At 42.0% G+C, this 18,358-nt stretch overlaps 1 protein-coding gene across 2 annotated transcripts in view; it reads left to right on the forward strand.

Moving 5' to 3' along the window:
* The first annotated feature begins 255 nt into the window (after nt 1–255).
* Nucleotides 256–18,358, forward strand: part of KIZ (kizuna centrosomal protein) — an 87,909-nt gene continuing 69,806 nt past the window's right edge. Inside the window, exons 1-4 of one of the 2 annotated variants that reach the window (XM_052651020.1) lie at nt 256–386; nt 8,046–8,108; nt 10,159–10,312; nt 14,794–14,886. In XM_052651020.1, coding sequence (XP_052506980.1) covers nt 280–386; nt 8,046–8,108; nt 10,159–10,312; nt 14,794–14,886 — 417 coding nt within the window. In that variant the 5' untranslated portion in view covers nt 256–279. The remainder of the gene's footprint in view (nt 387–8,045; nt 8,109–10,158; nt 10,313–14,793; nt 14,887–18,358) is intronic. The other variant, XM_052651021.1, reaches the window with a different exon arrangement.

Consider the following 18,358-nt stretch of genomic DNA (forward strand, 5'->3'; position numbering starts at 1 on the left):
GCCGCGCCCCTGCAGGGCGTCCCGACCCCGAGGGGTGTGCCCCGCCCTCCACAGCTCCTCGCCCCAGCCCTCTTGGCCGTCTGCCCCGCCCCTGCACGGCGTCCCTCCCCCGAGGCTGTTTGCCCCGCCCCTCACGGCGCCGCTCCCCGCCCCTCCTGGCCGTCTGCCCCGCCCCTCCACGGAGCCGAGCCCCGCCTCCTGCGCGGCGTCGGGGCGCCGTGTCGGCTCGCGGTGCATGTTGGGGCCGTCGCCGGGGACAACCAGGACCACAACCGTCCCATGGCTGAGCGGAGCGGCCGCGGCGGCCGGACGCGCGGCGCTTCCGCGCTTCCGAGCCCCGACTACTACGAGCAGGTGGCCCACCTCCAGCAAGGGCTGCGGGACAGGTACGGCCTAGCTGGGGCGGGGGCGGGGAGTCGGCCGGCCCCAGGGTCCACGGGAGCCCCGCCCCCGACCACGGTTCCCCTGGGCCGGAGTCCAGACCAGCCCTGTCCCCCGAACTCCCCGAGGACTGAGTTTACCGGAGACACTGCACCCCCTCCGTGGGAGGTCCCCCGCGGGAATGTCCCTGGATGCGCCCAAAAGTGAGAGCCGGAGTCTCCTGCCTGTCACTCTCAATCAAAGCGTGTGAGTTTCTCTGGTCCCCTTCCACACGCCCTTCAGGTTGTCATCCAGTCCTGACAGCTGCACCCCCTCGGTGATGACAGGCCCAGGAACGCAGGCGGGAGAGTATGTGTGTGTGTGTGTGTTTGCCAAACATGCGCCCTGTTTAAACGCACGAGACTTTTACAGGGCCAAATTTCCAGCGGGAGAAGTCCCGACTTTAAGATGGTTCGTGATACGTTGCTTAAGACATGAAAAGATGAGAATCACTGAAAACCGCTTGATCACTGTAAAGAAAGAAAATTACACAGCAATTTACTATACATATCTACATAAAAGATTAGTTGTTGAAGCTATTATTTAGCTGCTAAGTTAATTGGAGTTGGAAATCTCATTAGTCGACAAGAAAGGAAATAGAATTTTGGATCTCTTGATAAATAGCACCTTTAATGAGTGTTTAAAAGTTACAGAGTCATTTTACTGAAGCGGGGTGCTGCGCACCGTGATGATTCTGAAATGACAATAGTTACATGTAAGGTAAAGGCAGAAGTTACTGGTTTTGAGAAGGAATTGTATTCATCCTATGCTAAATTTAATTCCTGTCATATTATTTATAGAGCATCTGCAACAGGCCTCCTTAATCTTCCTCACCTTTTAATTTATTATTATTTATTTTGTTTAACTCTTAATCCTTTTCTACATCCTGTTTTCTTTCTGACATACCACTGCCCACCCACCCACCCACTCACCTCTCCTCCAACTTAAAAAAAAAAAATCACTTCTTGTAGTGCCTTCCCTGTGCCAAGTGTGAATCAACCAATTCCTGACTTATGCACATTCTTCAAGACTTCTAGGTAATGCATCAAGTGACTCATATCCTGCCTACTCTGAGAATTCCAGGAGGACAGGAGCCATATAGAGCTGGACCTTCAGCTCATGTTAGAGTACCTGAAATGGCAGAGGGACTGGATACATGTTTATTGAATGAGTAGAAGTGTCAACCAGCTAGTGTCCAGGAGTTGTGAATGTTATGTAGAACTGAGTAGCCACTCATTTACCACTAAATAGTGACCATTTTCCGGTCAATCAGGAAAACTGGCATCATGATATTTCAAAAATGGTATTAAATGCACACACCTGATAATTAAGAGACAAAACATTGCTCTGTGCATCATACACTTAAAGGGCTCATTGTTAAGAGTGGCTTCCTTACCCCAGGCCTTGAGTTATTTGTATCTCTTAACCCATGTTCTAATTTTATTTTTATTTTATTTTAATTTTTTGGTCTTACCATGTGGTATGTGGGATCTTAGTTCCCGGACCAGGGATCAAACCCACAACCCCTGCATTAGAAGTGCTGAGTCTTAACCATTGGACCACCAGGGAAGTCCCCCTTAACCCAGGTTCTAATTTTAAAATGTTACTAGTTTGAATGATACCATTAAAACAAAAATGAAGTTAATTGTGAGTTATCATTTTTGTTTCCTGTGCTCAGAACACCTGGCCGTTTATAGTCCTTATGGTATGATAACTGTGTAGTGATTATTACTCACTTTATGTTTAATACTTAATGGTTGCACTGTTAAGCAAGGTGAGGCTGTTGAAATTATATAAGGAATCTGAGTCATGCTTTATAGCCTATTCATGGTTCTGCCTTTGGAGGTTTTTTTTTTGAGTCAGTACAAATCTGTTACTGTGGGTATTCATTTTTCATTTTAAAAGTCCCTAACTAACTCTAATGCATAGGTAATAAACGCAGAGGCAAATAACTTTGGATGCAGAGAAAACTGCAGGAGAAATGTAGAAACCAAGGTTCTAGTCCATGAATAGTTATGTGACCTTGAGCTGGTCATTCAGCTTCTCTGACATGTTCATCACCAGAGATAGGGGCTTTGAGGTAAAGTAAGGCCAGAGATTTTTTTTTTTTTTTGTCTAGTAGAGCAGTGAGATTCTGTTTTGTCTAACAGGAGCAAAAGATATTAAGAAGAGGTGGCAAGAATACACAGAAGAACTATACAAAAAAGATCTTCATGATCCAGATAATCACAATGGTGTGATCACCAGCCTAGAGCCAGACATCCTGGAATGCGGAGTCAAGTGGGCCTTAGGGAGTATCACTACGAAAAGCGAGTAGAGGTGATGGAATTCCAGTTGAGCTATTTCAAATCCTAAAAGATGATGCTGTAGAAGTGCTGCACTCAATATGCCAGCAAATTTGGAAAACTCAGCAGTGGCCACAGGACTGGAAAAGGTCGGTTTTCATTCCAGTCCCAAAGAAAGGCAATACCAAAGAATGATCAAACTACCGCACAGTTGTACTCATCTCACAGTCTAGTGAAGTAATGCTCAAAAATTCTCCAAGCCAGGTTTCAACAGTACGTGAACTGTGAACTTCCATGTGTTCAAGCTGGATTTAGAAAAGGCAGAGGAACCATAGATCAAATTGCCAACATCCATCGGATCATTGAAAAAGCAAGAGTTCCAGAAAAACATCTGCTTTATTGACTATGCCAAAGCCTTTGACTGTGTGGATCACAACAAACTGTGGAAAATTCTTCAAGAGATGGGAATACCAAACCACCTGACCTGCCTCCTGAGGAATCTGTATGCGCGTTAGGAAGCAACAGTTAGAACTGGACATGGAACAACAGACTGGTCCCAAACTGGTAAAGGAGTACGTCAAGGCTGTATATTGTCACCCTGCTTATTTAACTTATATGCAGAGTACATCATGAGAAACAATGGGCTGGAAGAAGCACAAGCTGGAATCAAGATTGCCAGGAGAAATATCAATAACTTACATATGCAGATGATACCACCCTTATGGCAGAAAGTGAAGAAGAACTAAAGAGCCTCTTGATGAAAGTGAAAGAGGAGAGTGAAAAAGTTGGCTTAAAGCTCAACATTCAGAAAACGAAGATCATGGCATCTGGTCCCATCACTTCATGGCAAATAGATGGGGAAACAGTGGAAACAGTGTCAGACTTTATTTTTGGGGGGGCTCCAAAATCACTGCAGATGGTGACTGTAGCCATGAAATTAAAAGATGCTTGCTCCTTGGAAAAAAAGTTATGAGCGACCTAGACAGTATATTAAAAAGCGGAGACATTACTTTGCCAACAAAGGTCTGTCTAGTCCAAGCTGTGGTTTTTCCAGTAGTCATGTATGGATGTGAGAGTTGGACCAAGAAAGCTGAGCGCTGAAGAATTGATGCTTTTGAACTGTGGTGTTGGAGAAGACTCTTGAGAGTCCCTTGGACTGCAAGGAGATCCAACCAGTCAATCCTAAAGGAGATCAGTCCTGAATATTCATTGGAAGGACTGATGCTAAAGCTGAAACCCCAATACTTTGGCCAGCTGATGCAAAGAACTGATTCATTCTAAAAGAGCTGATGCTGGGAAAGATTGAAGGCCGGAGGAGAAGGGGACAACAGAGGATGAGATGGTTGGATGGCATCACCGACTCAATGGGCATGAGTTTAGTAAACTCTGGGAGTTGGCAATGGACAGGGAGGCCTGGCATGTTGCAGTCCATGGGGTAGCAAAGAGTGAGACACGACTGAGCAGCTGAACTGAACTGAGAGCAGTGAGCCTTAAAGTAAAAGAGAGTTGAAAGCTGTTAGTTTTGCAAAGCAATGAGCAATGAATATTATTGTCTATATCCTATTTCAGTGTTTGGATGTACCTGTTTGTTTGACCAATCCCAGTCACCATAAGGACCTTTGTCTCCTAAAACTGGAGTTGTTTTGATGTCTGCAACCCCAGGTAGTCACAGCTGGTTTGTCAGTCTGGAAATGTCCTAGGAATGAAAGAGAACAACTTGCCTTTTCTTGGTTCTCTTAAGAGGTGGGCCATTGCAGTGTTTAGTTCAGGTCAGTCACTTAGTCGTGTCCGACTCTTTGCAACCCCATGGACTGTAGCACGCCAGGCCTCCCTGTCCATCACCAACTCCTGGCAGTCCACTTCGTAAATGGTGTATTTCTAACCCACATTGTCTTAGCTGTTGTCATATATAGATGTAATTTCATATTCTGAATTTTTTCCTTTTTGTATAAGGTGTTTCCTCGGCATTGTGATGAAAGCCAGTCACTGAATCTAAAAGAGCCTGATGCAGTGATTTGTTACAATGTATCTAGTGCCACAAGCATGATAGCAACATGAATGTGGAATAGGCTCTTACAATCATATAAAAACATCCCTTTGAAAGGCTATTAACCAGCCCTAGTTTTTTCAGTGCCGGTATTGATTCAGAGTGAGATACCATAATAGTCCAGAAATTGATGCTGAGATATTTGTTGAGTAAAGCTGAAGATGGTATTGAGACAAAAACAGAATAACAAGTGGCTTATAAGGAGAAAACTAAAGCTCGTGGCTATGCTTTGAGGACCACCCAGGTGTGTAAAACTTTGAAAGGTCCAGGTCTAGGATGAGATGATGGAAACTGGGACCTGTGAATATACATCCCAGGGCTGGGTATTTAAAGATTTTGAAATAGAGATTTAAGGTGCAGAAATTGCAATATGATTCTCCCAATAAGCCTTTCTCTGGCTTTTTTGTTGGGGTAAATATCTTAAGTCTTAGATTTAGAAGAACAGATAGGAAAGTCAGTGTCGGGGTGCTGCCATGTGGATGTGTTTAGAAAAATGAGCCTGTGATGAAGAGTTAATGAAATCGGCATCATTTTGTCTGGAATTAGAAGGCCAAGAGGTGTTTGATTGTGATTTTTTAGTTTTTGAAGTGTTACAGTAGAGAAGTGTGACCAGTGGATGTCTGTGTGTAGTGAAGATAGAGTAGGAACAAAGAAGTTTTGCATTCTTTATTGAAAAGAACTGGTTGTTTGAGAGATGATGGATTTCTGTAAAGACTGTGGTCCTTTTCCATGTGAGGTCATAGGTGAATTTTTAAAATTATTTTAAAACAAGGTCAAGCTTACAGAAAAGTTGCAGGTAAATAGGACAAAGACCTCTAATATTCCCCTCAGCCCGATTTCTCAACTCTTTACATTTTACTTCATTTTCGCTCCCCCTTTCTATTTGTCTGCCTGTCTAAAAGCACAAGACTTGTCCAGACCATTTGAGAAGGGCAGGCATGTGATGCCCTGACACGGTTACCATATAACCCTTCTTGTCAGGAAACTGACATTGATACACCAATCCACAAACCCCAGTCAGATTTCAGCAGCTGTCCTGACATCTTTTTTTCCGGTCCAGGATTCCACCTGTGAACCTGTGTTAACGTGTCTCTCCAGCCTCTTCCAGTTTGGACACATTCCTCTTTTGTGTTCCTGGACACCCCAATCAGATTTCAGCAGCTGTCCTAACACCTTTTTTTTCCTGGTCCAGGATTCCACCTGTGAACCTGTGTTAACGAGTCTCTCCAGCCTCTCCCAGTCTGGACACATTCCTCTGTCTTGACCTGTCTTTTGTGTTCCTCACAGTTTCATAGGCTACACCTCTCATCCCAGAGGATAACCCTTCAGCTGGGTCCGTCTGATGGTTCCTCGCAAACAGACAATGATTACGCTTTACTGGTAGGAGCACCATAGGCCTGAAGCAGGACATCAGGGACAAAAGTCATAGCCATGTTTAAGGATCTTCTGCCCTCGTCATTTAGTGTTAAACTGCTTACACTGTCCAGTCAGCCAATCCTTGTTATCATACTGATTGTGAAATCTTAGACGGGGAATAAAAATTTCTAACATGGAAGCCGTTATGCCATATTTACTTCACGTTCACTCTTAGTAATGAGAAAGTAAAGATCTGTTTGAAGCTACTAGTTTAAAAATTTGTGATTCTACAATTTTCTTTCTTTTTTAAACATAGGCACTTACCAGCTAAGGAATGGGTTGTGTTCCACAAGCAGAGATTAGGTGTTTGGGTTTTGGACACCATTTTCCCTTTAAAAGAATTTTGGCTAAATAGTGGTTTTCATTCTAGATTACACTAAGCAGAGAAATTTACTTATACTAAAGCTAACAGTATGACCTTTGGGGGTTTTAAGGGAAAAAAATGACTGAAGGAAAATAGAAGCTAACAATCAAGGGCTCCCAAGTGACCGTGCCTCAGCCCTTTCCCACGGGAAGCCACTGAGCCCTTCCTTTGCCGGAATCCTTGTCTTTGATTCACAGTCTTTTTGTTTGTTTGTTTGTTTAAAGACATTATATGATTTCTTTTTCACCCTTAGTTAATGTCAGCTTAGTGTTAGCAGCATGGCTTCAGTTGAAGCTGTTACTCTGGTGGTCACTGAGCAGAGTCTGCGGTTGAACCTCCCCAGGGCTCTTTTTGAGGCTGGAATGGCTTCCTGTCCAGCGGTTTTCTCCTCCAGCCCCTGGGTTTTGGCCACTGCCACCATTTCTGCTGCCCAGTTTCCCCTGCTTCTCATCAGACCAGGTATGCAGGTGGGCATGCCCACTCTGTCCTCCAGCTTCCTGCCAGCACTCATCAGAAGCTCAGAAGCCTGCGTGGCGTAGCTCCTGGGAATGGCAGTCAGTGACCCATCATGATGGTGTTTCCAGGTTATACAAGGAAACACCCCCAGATCACAGTTGTGGTGTCAGGGACCTGGTGTCCCCTAAATGTGAGTGAGGCCAGGTCTGCTTCTCAGTGACCCCTTCCTGACAGCCATGAGGCCCTACCCAGGCCCGTCTGGTGGAAAACAGAATGAGCCCCCAACCTGAGGTCCAGGAAGGATTTAGGGTAGCCTCGTGTCTAGACCTGGTGGAATCCTCATAGCTCTCAGAGATGCTGGCCATGTTGTATTTTACATGTTTATCTTGTGTATTGTCTGTCCTTACCTCTTGAATGTCACTGCTTTAGGGTAGGAGCCTTAGTTGGCTTATTCACCAAGTCAATCTCCAGGACTAGAGCAGAGCCTGGTTCATGAAGGCACTCAAGAAATAATACTTGTGGAGTGAATGAACCTGCTTTCCAGGCTTTTCTCACTGCATTTCCACATTTACTTCGAAAAGCTTGTTCTTTTTGCTTCATACTGGTGTCCTTTCTGCTTTTTTACTTCCTAGTTCTTTTGTGTCTTGAGTTTCAAATACAGCTGACATTTTCTGCTTCTTAAACCAGAGAGGGTTTCCCTAGTAACTCAGCTGGTTAGGAAGAGCCCCTGGAGAGGGGATAGGCTCCAGTATTCTTGGGCTTCCTTGGTGGCTCAAACAATAAAGAATCCGCCTGCAATGCGGGATGCCTGGGTTCAACCCCTGGGTTGAGAGGATCCCCTAGAGAAGGGAACGGCTATCCATTAGAATATTCTTGCCTGGAGCATTCCATAGACAGAGGCATCTGGGAGGGTCGCAGAGTCTCACAGGACTGAGCGACTTTCACTTTCTTTTCACTTCAGACCAGAGAAGCATTTTCAAAAAGGAGATCATGTTCTAAATTTGACTGCCTGTTACTGACCAGTGTCATTTATTCATAAAATATTTCTTTATTATAGCGAAAAGAAGAGATTGGACCTGGAAAAGGAACTTTATGAATATCATCAGTCTGATATATGCAGGTAAGATATGACAGCAGAAAATTTTTAAGACCAGTTTGCCTAGCTCAGATGGTAAAGAATCTGCCTGCAGTGCAGGAGACTTGGGTTTGATCCCTGGATTAGGAAGATAACATGGAGAAAGAAATGGCAACCCACTCCAGGATTTTTGCCTGGAAAATCCTATGGACAGAGGAGCCTGGCAGGCTACAGTCCATGGGGTCGCAAAGAGTCGGACATGACTTAGCGAGTAAACAACAATAAAAATTTAACCCTAATACATGTTACAAATACCATCGTTGTAGTCCTGTTACTGTTCCTTATTTCTGATGTGTAAATGTTTCAAGTAAACACTGCAATTTCATATAATACCTATCAAGTGTAAGAATAAATTTGATTAAAATAGATTTTAAAAATTACTATATTTTCACTATTTGGTATTTGTGTAATTTCAGGAATCTATTTTCCTTAAATATCTTAAAAATAGGACACATTATAGTCTTATCTTTTGGGTCACAATTTAAACATAGTGAATCTGTGAATGACTAAGGCATAATTATTATAGCTGACCTTTCAGCAAAATGGTAGGCAGGGTTATGTGGTATCTTATTTTGGAGTTTCCAAACATTTCTTTATTTTGGGGGGCTCCAAAATCACTGCATATGGTGACTGCAGCCATGAAGTTAAAAGACGCTTGCTCCTTGGGAGAAAAGCTATGACCAACCTAGACAGTATATTAAAAAGCAGAAACATACTTTGCCAGCAAAGGCCCATCTAGTCAAAGCTGTGGTTTTTCCAGTAGTCATAGATATGGATGTGAGAGTTGGACTGTTAAGAAAGTTGAATGCTGAAGAATTGATGCTTTTGAATTGTGGTGTTGGAAGACTCTTGAGAGTCCCTTGGACTGCATGGAGATCCAGCCAGTCCATTGTAAAGGAAATCAGTCCTGAATATTCACTGGAAGGACTGATTCTGAAGCTGAAACTCCATTACTTTGGCCACCTGATGCGAAGAACTGACACATTGGAAAAGACTCTGATGCTGAGAAAGATTGAAGGCAGGAGGAGAAGGGGACAACAGAGGATGAGATGGTTGGGTGGATTTGATGAACGTGAGTTTGAGTAGGCTCCGGGACTTGGTGATGGACAGGGAGGCCTGGCATGCTGCAGTCCATGGGGTCACAAAGAGTCGGACACAACTGAGTGATTGAACTGAATTGAAACGTTTCTTCACAATTTGAGCAGAGTTACAATCCATTTGTTATTATAAAATATTTTCACAATACAGTGCATTATTACAGTTTCTAACAAAAATTTAAAATATCTAAATGAGACCTTTTGGAGCACTTTAAATTTCTAAATTTTTAAAAATGTTTATGAGTTATAGTGTATACTTTAATTCTGTTTCTATATGAGCAGGTAGGAGAAGGCAGTGGCAACCCACTCCAGTACTCTTGCCTGGAAAATCCCATGGACGGAGGAGCCTGGTAGGCTGCAAGTCCATGGGGTCGCTAAGAGTGGGACACAACTGAGTGACTTCACTTTCACTTTTTACTTTCATGCATTGGAGGAGGAAATAGCAACCCACTCCAGTGTTCTTGCCTAGAGAACCCCAGGAATGGTGGAGCCTGGTGGGCTGCTGTCTGTGGGGTCGCACAGAGTTGGGTACAACTGAAGCAACTTAGCAGCACCAGCAGCAGCATGAACAGGTAGTTTTGAAGCTGTCTGTCACATAAAAGAATGCTAATGGGCTGTTCACCTGCACAGGGCCACATAGACCCTGCTTTTGACACCACACTTAATTTTGAGAAAGAAATCCATGTAAATCTTTATGTGTGAATGGCGTAATGTGGTCTTGTATCCATTTCTCAGGAGAGTTATGCCTAGAGGTGATACCTCAGTGATGTTGCATTAATTTCCTCTCTAAAGATGCATATACATTCTGTCCTTTAGGCTGCAGCATTTGGGTAAAATATCTAAGAATACACTGTCTCATTAACAGTTTTGTTAAAGCAAATCCTTAGATTTGTCCAAGTCTAACGCCATTGTTTAAAAATCTGCTTTTACTTTTCTAGAGCTAAGCTGAAGTATATAAAGCTAAAGAAGTACCTGAAGGAAATATGTGAATCAGAAAAGAAGGCTCGTATTCGAAACCAAGAATATTTACAGCAGTTCGAGCGGATCCAAGCTAACATTACCGCAAGTTTAGAGAAGCTGGAAGAACTGAAGGTGGTGTTTTGTACTGTTTTTTGTTTATGTTTTTGTTTTCTTGTCCTTTTTTGCTAAGATTGGGAATGGCGAGAATAAGTTTCAGATCTGTGACAGTCACTAATGTTAGGTGGTTTATCCAGAAGATTAACTGTCAGTTTTTTTCCAGGAATTGGTTACCATATGGCCACATTTTGATCAGACAAGTTGAAATTGCATCTTCTCAGATTTCTGCTTTAGTTGAGTTACTGGAATGTCTGTGCTTTGTTATACTATACAAGTGGTTAACTTAAACAGGCATGGCCACTAGCCATACCTGGCCCCTCACCTGGTACCTGGTATTTCTTGGCATCATCAGGATATCTTGCAGAGACTGGCTTCTTCTTCAGAGGGTTCTTTTTCTCTGGCGTGGGTCCCTCTGTTCTGGGCAGGCCAGGTGTCAGGAGGAAACTGAGAGGGAGAACTGGTCCAAGGAGTTGGTCCTCATGCCCATCGACTCTGAGAATCAGAATAGCTTCCCCTTCCCTGCCATCTCTCACCCTGGCTCCCCCCTCCCTTAGGCTGCTTGACAAACTGTGCCACGTGTGGAGGGCGAGGCCTCATTTCTCACTATTTGTGCTGCTCAGGGCTTTTACCTGACTTAACCCACCTGCTCACCAGTTACAGGAGAAGTTGGCTTCAGCACTCCTTTTTTTCCCTCTTGAACTTTCCTCCCAGCCTTGTATTATAGAAGTTTTCAGTATACAGGAAAAGAATTATTATAATAAACATTCATGCTATGGTCTGAACTTTTGTGTCACCCTGCCCAAATTCATATGTTGAAATCCTAACCCCACAAAAGTGTATTATTAGTGGGTGGGGCCTTTGAGAGGTGCTTAAGTCACAAGGGTGGGACTCTCATGAATGGGATTAGTGCCTCATAGCAGAGGCTCCAGGGCACTCCTGGCCCCTTCCACCTGAGGACACAGTGAGAAGATGGTAGCTCTGAACCAGGATGGGGGCTCTCTCCAGAAGGCCACCTTGATCTTGGCTTCCAGCCTCCACAACTCATAAACAATTCCTGAGCTGCCCAACCAGCACTGTTTCATTATAGCAGCCTAAATGAACTGACATCTTGTGATCTATCCAGTTATAAATATAAATATTTACAAGAGTTATAAATATTTTGCTATGTTTGCTTGGCCTGTGTCTGTATGTGTATTTATTCCTGAGCCATTGAAAGTAAGCTGCAGAAACCATGACATTTCTCCCCTAAATACTTAAGTGTGGATTCTCCAAAAACAAGGACAGTCTCCTCCATAATCATACCATTATCACATCTAAGAAGATTACTAATGATTCTATAATATTTAATATTCAGTTGATATTTTAGTTTCTGCAGGTCCCTTCAAAAGTCTGTTTTTCCAGACCAGGAGCCAACCAGGGTTCACATGTTATATTTGTTATTGTGTTCTTTTTTAATCTGTTAATCTGATTTGGTCTCCTACCACTCTTCCTTTTTTTTTTTTTTTTCCAAATGATACTGCCTTTTTGAAGAAGGCAGGCCAGTCGTTTGTAGGATGACTTACATTCTGAATTTGACTTGTTATTTTTTTGTGGTGTCATTTAACTTGTGTAGTATTCCCTGTATTTCTTGTGAACTAGAAATTCAGCCTAGACTAGCACCTTCCAGTAGAGCTTTGTGGCAATGGGAACCTTCTCTCTATAGATGCTGTCTGATACAGTTGCCACTAGCCATACATGGTTGTTGAGCACTTAAAATGTAGCTTGGGACACTGAGGACTGAGTTTTGGTGTTAGTTAAATTTAAATAGTCATGGCTGAAGTTATATACACCCTGATGTATCCGGTCAGGAGGTACATGAGCTATGATGCCGGGTGGTCCTGCTTGAACGAGGCTGAGTTTGATGTCTTGGTTAATACGGCAGTTTGTAGGTCTCTCTATCATAAGGTACCTTTCTCTGCTTTGACAATTAGTAAATAATCTGCAGAGTGGTGGCTTGGCATCTTGGGAATACCTTGTTCCTCAGCAGCCTTTTGCCTAGTGGTTTTAGGATCCATTAGTGATACGTGAATCAGTTATAGTGGAAGTTGTGAAATGTTTCTAATTTGATCTTATCTTCTATCAATACCTTTGTTAGCTGGCATTTCATGAAGAAGACCTTTCTTTCCTCCTTCTCCCTCCCATAATTCACTGTGGGCTTGTGAATTCTTATTTCATCATTACATTATCAGTTACTATAATTATTCTTTTGCTCTTCACATTTTCCTGTCCTTTTGACAGAATGTTCCAGGTTTACCTTCTGCTTCCCTGCCTCAGACCTGGAATTAGGCTCTTATGTGAGGAACTGTGAGTACAGCTCACAGTGCAGCTCTGTACCAGTTTGAGTGCAGAGGGGTACTTAGAAACCAAGATTTGCAGGCTGGCTGTGCTCAGCTAATAGTCTTAACTACAGCCCTTCAGGTTTTCCCCTCTCAGTATTCAGGTAGAGTGCTTAAGGCTCAGTTCATGAATGTAAACCAGAGAATCAGTGGTGCTGTGAAGACATGCGCCCCCTCCCCTTCCTGCCCCCTTCATCCTCCCCCTCTACCCCCACTCCCCACCTTGGCAGCTTGTCATTAGCATTTTTCCTCAGGTGTCCTTTGGTCTTGTCTGTTTGGCTCTTCTCTGAAGCTGATCCTGAGACAGGGTCTGGCTGTTAGTGGCTTGCATGGGAAGTGCAAGGATGCTGCAGGTGGGTAGCTGAGACAAGGAAGGACAGGTGACCAGGGTGTTAAATCAGCTCCAGTCGGCACATGGAGAGTAATCCCACAGGGATGCTCCACTGAGTGGTTCAGAGCATTTGGGAGATGCATCTCCTGGCTGCTAAGCATCACTGGTTGAGAGCTGATGGGGGAGAGGTACAGAGGGTGAGGTTTCATTACCTATGTGCTCCTGTGGGCAGAGCGGCTTCCCCAGGGGCTAAGGAGTCTCCAGCACAGAGACAGGGGCGCTGGAACCTAGGATCACCCAGAAAGCTTCCAGGGTCGTATAAGGAGCATTGCCAGCCTCCACTTTAGCCTCCTGCATTCAAGTGCCAGGCACGGGGCTGGCATGACAGGGCTCAGGGAAGGTCCCCAGGGTCGGGGAGCGAGTCCCTATCTGGTCCTGTGTCTCCTCCCCCTGAAATCCTTGAGTATAAGAAAATATTTGTAAGCCATAGGAAGAAAGAGTTTTTGCTTAAAACTTATTATTTAATAAACCGCTTTATTTTGGGGTGTTTATTTTGTAAACCACCCCTCATCTCTTTTTAAAGATATTTTCTCTTGGCATTTGTAGAGGATGCCTGCTGAAAGCTCTTGGGCTTAAAAATTAAATATCTGTTGAGTTCAAAAGAGTAGATATAGAACAGAGAGAAGTAAATTGTATTTTCTAAATTGCCTTCTTTATCTTTTCTTGGCTTATTTTGTCATTTTTACTGGCCTTATTAAACTTTGATTTAATTAGGTATCTCTTTATATCATTACTGCCATCTATTGTGTTAATAGCACTGTGATAGAGAAAAAAGAAGTCCCTGCTTAACTGTTACTAAAAATGGGCCATCATATAATACATTTTACGATATTTTGAGGGAGATAAGTCAATTTTGGTTATTATTGTCTGTTCACTTTTTGAGTGTCAAAACAAAAACTTGGGCCCGTTTTGTATTTAGACTGAGAACTGAGAAAACAGTTTTCTAATTTTATTATCTCATAGGTGTGTTTCTAATTGCAGAGCATCACTGCCTCATTTGGAAAATGTTCTATGATGGAAAATTATCTGTGATGACCACAGTCAAGGGCTCTTTAAGGCTTTAATTACTAACATATGAATCAAAGTGGTTTTTATGCCTTGCTTTTAAGGAAAAGTCACTTCATAATGGAGTCACGTTCATCAGTTAGAGCGTGATAGTGACACTGACATCTTTAAGTTATTAGGGCCGGAGCAAACCTGATGCCTACAGTGCTGATCACAAATGTCCACAGGGCATGTGTATCCCTAAGAAACGGCATGTGTTTCCAGTTGATGGTCTAGCAAATAATACACTCAGTGGCTGTGACGCATAGGACCAGGATACTATGTAGATATCGTTCAGATAAGAAATCAGTAGGATTGCTTTCTTTTCCCTTTTTAAGGACAGAACTTTTCAGAGAACATCATCTAATGTGTTACTTTCATGATAAAATAACTGGATTTTCATGATAGCTTAATATCATCAAGGTTTTATTTCCTGAATTGATGAAAGGCTAAGTAAAACTTCCATCAATGTTATTTTATTTAAAATATATAACATTTTACAGAATTCAGCTCTTGATATGTGTTGTTTGTGAAATTGTGTGGTTTCTAAGATAAGCTGAATTTCTCAGCTATATCAGCTTCTACTGTCTCTTTACTGTTCCTTTTATGTTGTAAAGACTGAAAAATATAGACAGGTGTTGGTTGTAATAATATCCTCCACAAAATCAAACTTTGTTTATTTTTAGATTGAATTTGAGACTCAAATTAAGAAGATGCAGTTACTCTCAAAAGATAGCCTGGGGAAAAAAGGTGAACTGAAAGATGAAAACAAAGAAAAGGTAGTAAGTTAAAATGATAAACTTTCTGTTAACAGAGGATTTTTGGAGTGTTCATGTTTTAAGATTGTTTTAGATAAGATCATCTTATTACAGAGATCTTTTTGATTACACTCTATGATTATTTAAAGACATTTGCTTATAGAGTATTGCTTTAGTGTATAATTCAATTAAACTTGCTGAAAGGCAGTCACTGTGGCTGCAAAAGAGATAGATCCCAAAGAAAACCTCAGTGTTGTTAGCAGATGAAATTGTGTTTTTATAATGCTTTGTAGCTGCTTTTTTTCTTCATTCCAGAAATATTTTAAATGAGCGGTAAACAAAATGGGCATTTTGCTGCTTTTCTTTGTATACATAATTTTGTACATTTTAACCTTTTCATAGATAAAGTGGAAAGAAAGGATTGCATATCTCAGCAGCAGACAAAAAAGAACGGCAAGGAATACTTAAATAAATTCTGCTATGTATCTGCCGTAATGCAGGCTTCTAATCCTCCTCCCTATCTCCATATAAATGATTCTGTTGAAGACCATAGATGTTTTCTTCACTAAAAGCAGTAAAGCTCTTTTAGATGAAATGTCTAAAAACATCTTGTAATAACTTGGAGCATGCTGGCAAGAGTAGTCACTTGTGACTATGTGTGAAACCCCCTCAGCAAGTCGATATTGTAATAAGCAAAACCGGGAGCATCACTCCATTATTCAGAGAAGCCAACAGCGTGCTTGCTCCTTAGGCTGCAGCATTCATTAAGAAAAGCTTCCTGGGCTGAAAGCTGGAAACAGATGATAACGGGATATGATTTTCATATTTAATGCTTTCCTTGGAAGAGTATGTGTGCTACAGATTGATAGAAGAATCAACTGCTACTTTACTAAAAGACTTTCAGGTTTGCCCTATAGCTACCGATGGAATCATTCAGCCAAGAAATTAACTTTTTCTCCTTTTACCTGCTTTATATATCTGCTAAGCAGGCTGCCTGGCTGCCAGTAAATGTTATTATGCAGTTAACTGTTTGGTATTTAAGACTCTTATCAGAAAAGAAACAGAGGCCACACTATTTTGTTTTTATAGTAGGAGCAAGGTTTTAGTTTTTCTTTTTTTTCCGTGCATTAGCAGGCATTAATCTGAGTTTATAGAAAGTTTTAGTTTTCTTTCCCAAAGATTAAAAAGTTAAAAAACCTAGAATTTAGAGCATTCTTTAAGCTGTAGGATATAAAACACCAAGCCCCAGCAACCTTGACCTATATGAAAAGGCCTTTAATGTTAAATGACTTTTCTGCTATTAGATGTACACCAAATGTGGTGTGATGTGATAGACTTCTGAGCCATTCAGGCAGTCTTTCTGTTTGACATTTGGTCATGAAATAATTGACATGTTTTTAAATCTATAATCCAGTTTGTTCTTTCTGTGCTGTTCCTGATAGTCACATTGTTAGTATGGCAGTGTCAATGGTACTTAAGTAAAACGGAAGATTTTTTTTTTCTATTGGTACTACTGATTCCTTACCTTACATATAGTTATACAGTTTCCTTTTCAGTCATATTTATTAGGGCAAGAGACATATAGCGGCCAACCCCCTAACATGTTACACAGAATAATTAGAAGTGTTTCATTTTTACTGAAAAGTGTTACCTCCTTAAAAGCTTTGACTGTTGGCAGTATGTAAGAATCAATTAGGTAACACTTTGAGACATTTATAAGTTTCCTTTTTCAATTTCCCATTGCTGTTCCATCAATAAAAAGATAAAGACATTACAGCAAAATCCCAAAGTAGTTTAGTCAGTTCAGTTCAGTTCAGTCTGTCAGTCATGTCTGACTCTTTGCAATGCCATGGACTACAGCACGCCAGACTTCCCTGTCCATCCCCAGCTCCTGGAGCCTACTCAAACTCATGTCCATTGAGTCAGTGATGCCATCCAAACATATCATCCTCTTTTGTCCCCTTCACCTGCTGTCAGTCTTTCCCAGCATCAGGGTCTTTTCCAATGAGTCAGTTCTTCACATCAGGTAGCGAAAGTATTAGAATTAATTAACAGGAAAGACAAAGTTCAGGTCCCAGTTTGAATTCTCACAAATTTTGCTATCATATAGTCATCCTGCTCTATTATACATTGTCATTTTTTACTTTGGGGTAGACTCTAATACCATTGGTCTCTAGGCATGTTCTTCTCCTTGCCCAGTTTTATTATGTATCAGCAGTGACTAGGACATGTACCTAAAAACACATCAAAACATATGTACCCAGGAGAGGTGGAGATGGCATTTGTGAATGAGAGCATAAACTTTGAGGTGGGGTTTCTGAAGTTTCTAAACTGCTACACTATAAAATATATGCCCCTAAAAGCAGAAGTGAACTGGGTACTTCACAGAAAATTATGCCATACCAGGGCTGAAGAATGTAAAGGATGAGAGAATTTCATCACAGGGCTACAGGCTGGTTGAAAAGTTCCACTCTCACTGTTGGAAACTTCCCTGCCAGAGTCACATGGAAAATGGCTGTACAGGTTGTTATTTCCGCTTCTAATCCTAATAGTAAGAACAGGGAACAGTCACTGCACATCTGTTTTGTCAAGGCCTTCAGTAAGCAGTTTATATTCATCAACTCATTTAATCCTGTCGACAGTTCTGGAAGTAGATACTGTTGTTACCCTCATTTTAGAGGAAGGCTCAGAGAAGTTGGTTGACTTGCCAAAGACTGCACTGCTTGCAGGAGCCCAAGTTCAAACTCAGACCATGTCCATCTTATTAGTTATCTTGCTGCCACTGCCTTCTAAGGTAGTCTGGGCGAAAAAGAATAAAAGCAGACTCGTCTTATGGTGCAAAATAGTTCAGTTATCCATTTAGATGCATTTTCACCTAAGCATAGGGGAGACTGAGATGGTCTCCCTTGCTGCTGGACTAGTCCAGCTGGATCAGGTGAGATGGGATTCTGTACTGGTTGAAGTGGAGTGAGAAATTAGACATACACTTCAGATTTCATTATGAGGAATTCTTGTGTTATTGTGTAACCCAATTTGAGTTTAACTCAGTTTTGAGTGTTGTGGCATAACAGATGGGCAATGGAGTCCTTGTATCTGGGTTTGAATCCAAGAGCAAATTGTCTGCCCTTGCTAAGTCTTCCTGGAGTGGGTATAACAAAAATGGTTGTTTCAAGGGTTTAAAAAGTAACCAATAGAAGTTAGCTTGACACCTGGTAAGTGCTTGGCACATGTCCACTGATTCTTCTGTCACTGTAGTCAGCCATCTTCCTGCTCCCCTGGGGTGGCCATACTGAGGAGTCCTGACTTCACACCACTTAGCTGTGGTAGTGAGGCCAGAGGTACCTACCAATTAGGAAATGAAAAGGAAAGCCACCTGGTGGTAACAGCATGTATTAGATGATTTTAGCGTCATGACAGTACCAAAAAACTTAAAAGATGTACCTTTGAAGCCTGAATTTAATGGACCCATTTTGAAATTTTGATAGTTCCAACT

This window comes from Budorcas taxicolor, chromosome 13 (genome assembly GCF_023091745.1).
Source record: "Budorcas taxicolor isolate Tak-1 chromosome 13, Takin1.1, whole genome shotgun sequence".
Taxonomy (NCBI): domain Eukaryota; kingdom Metazoa; phylum Chordata; class Mammalia; order Artiodactyla; family Bovidae; genus Budorcas; species Budorcas taxicolor.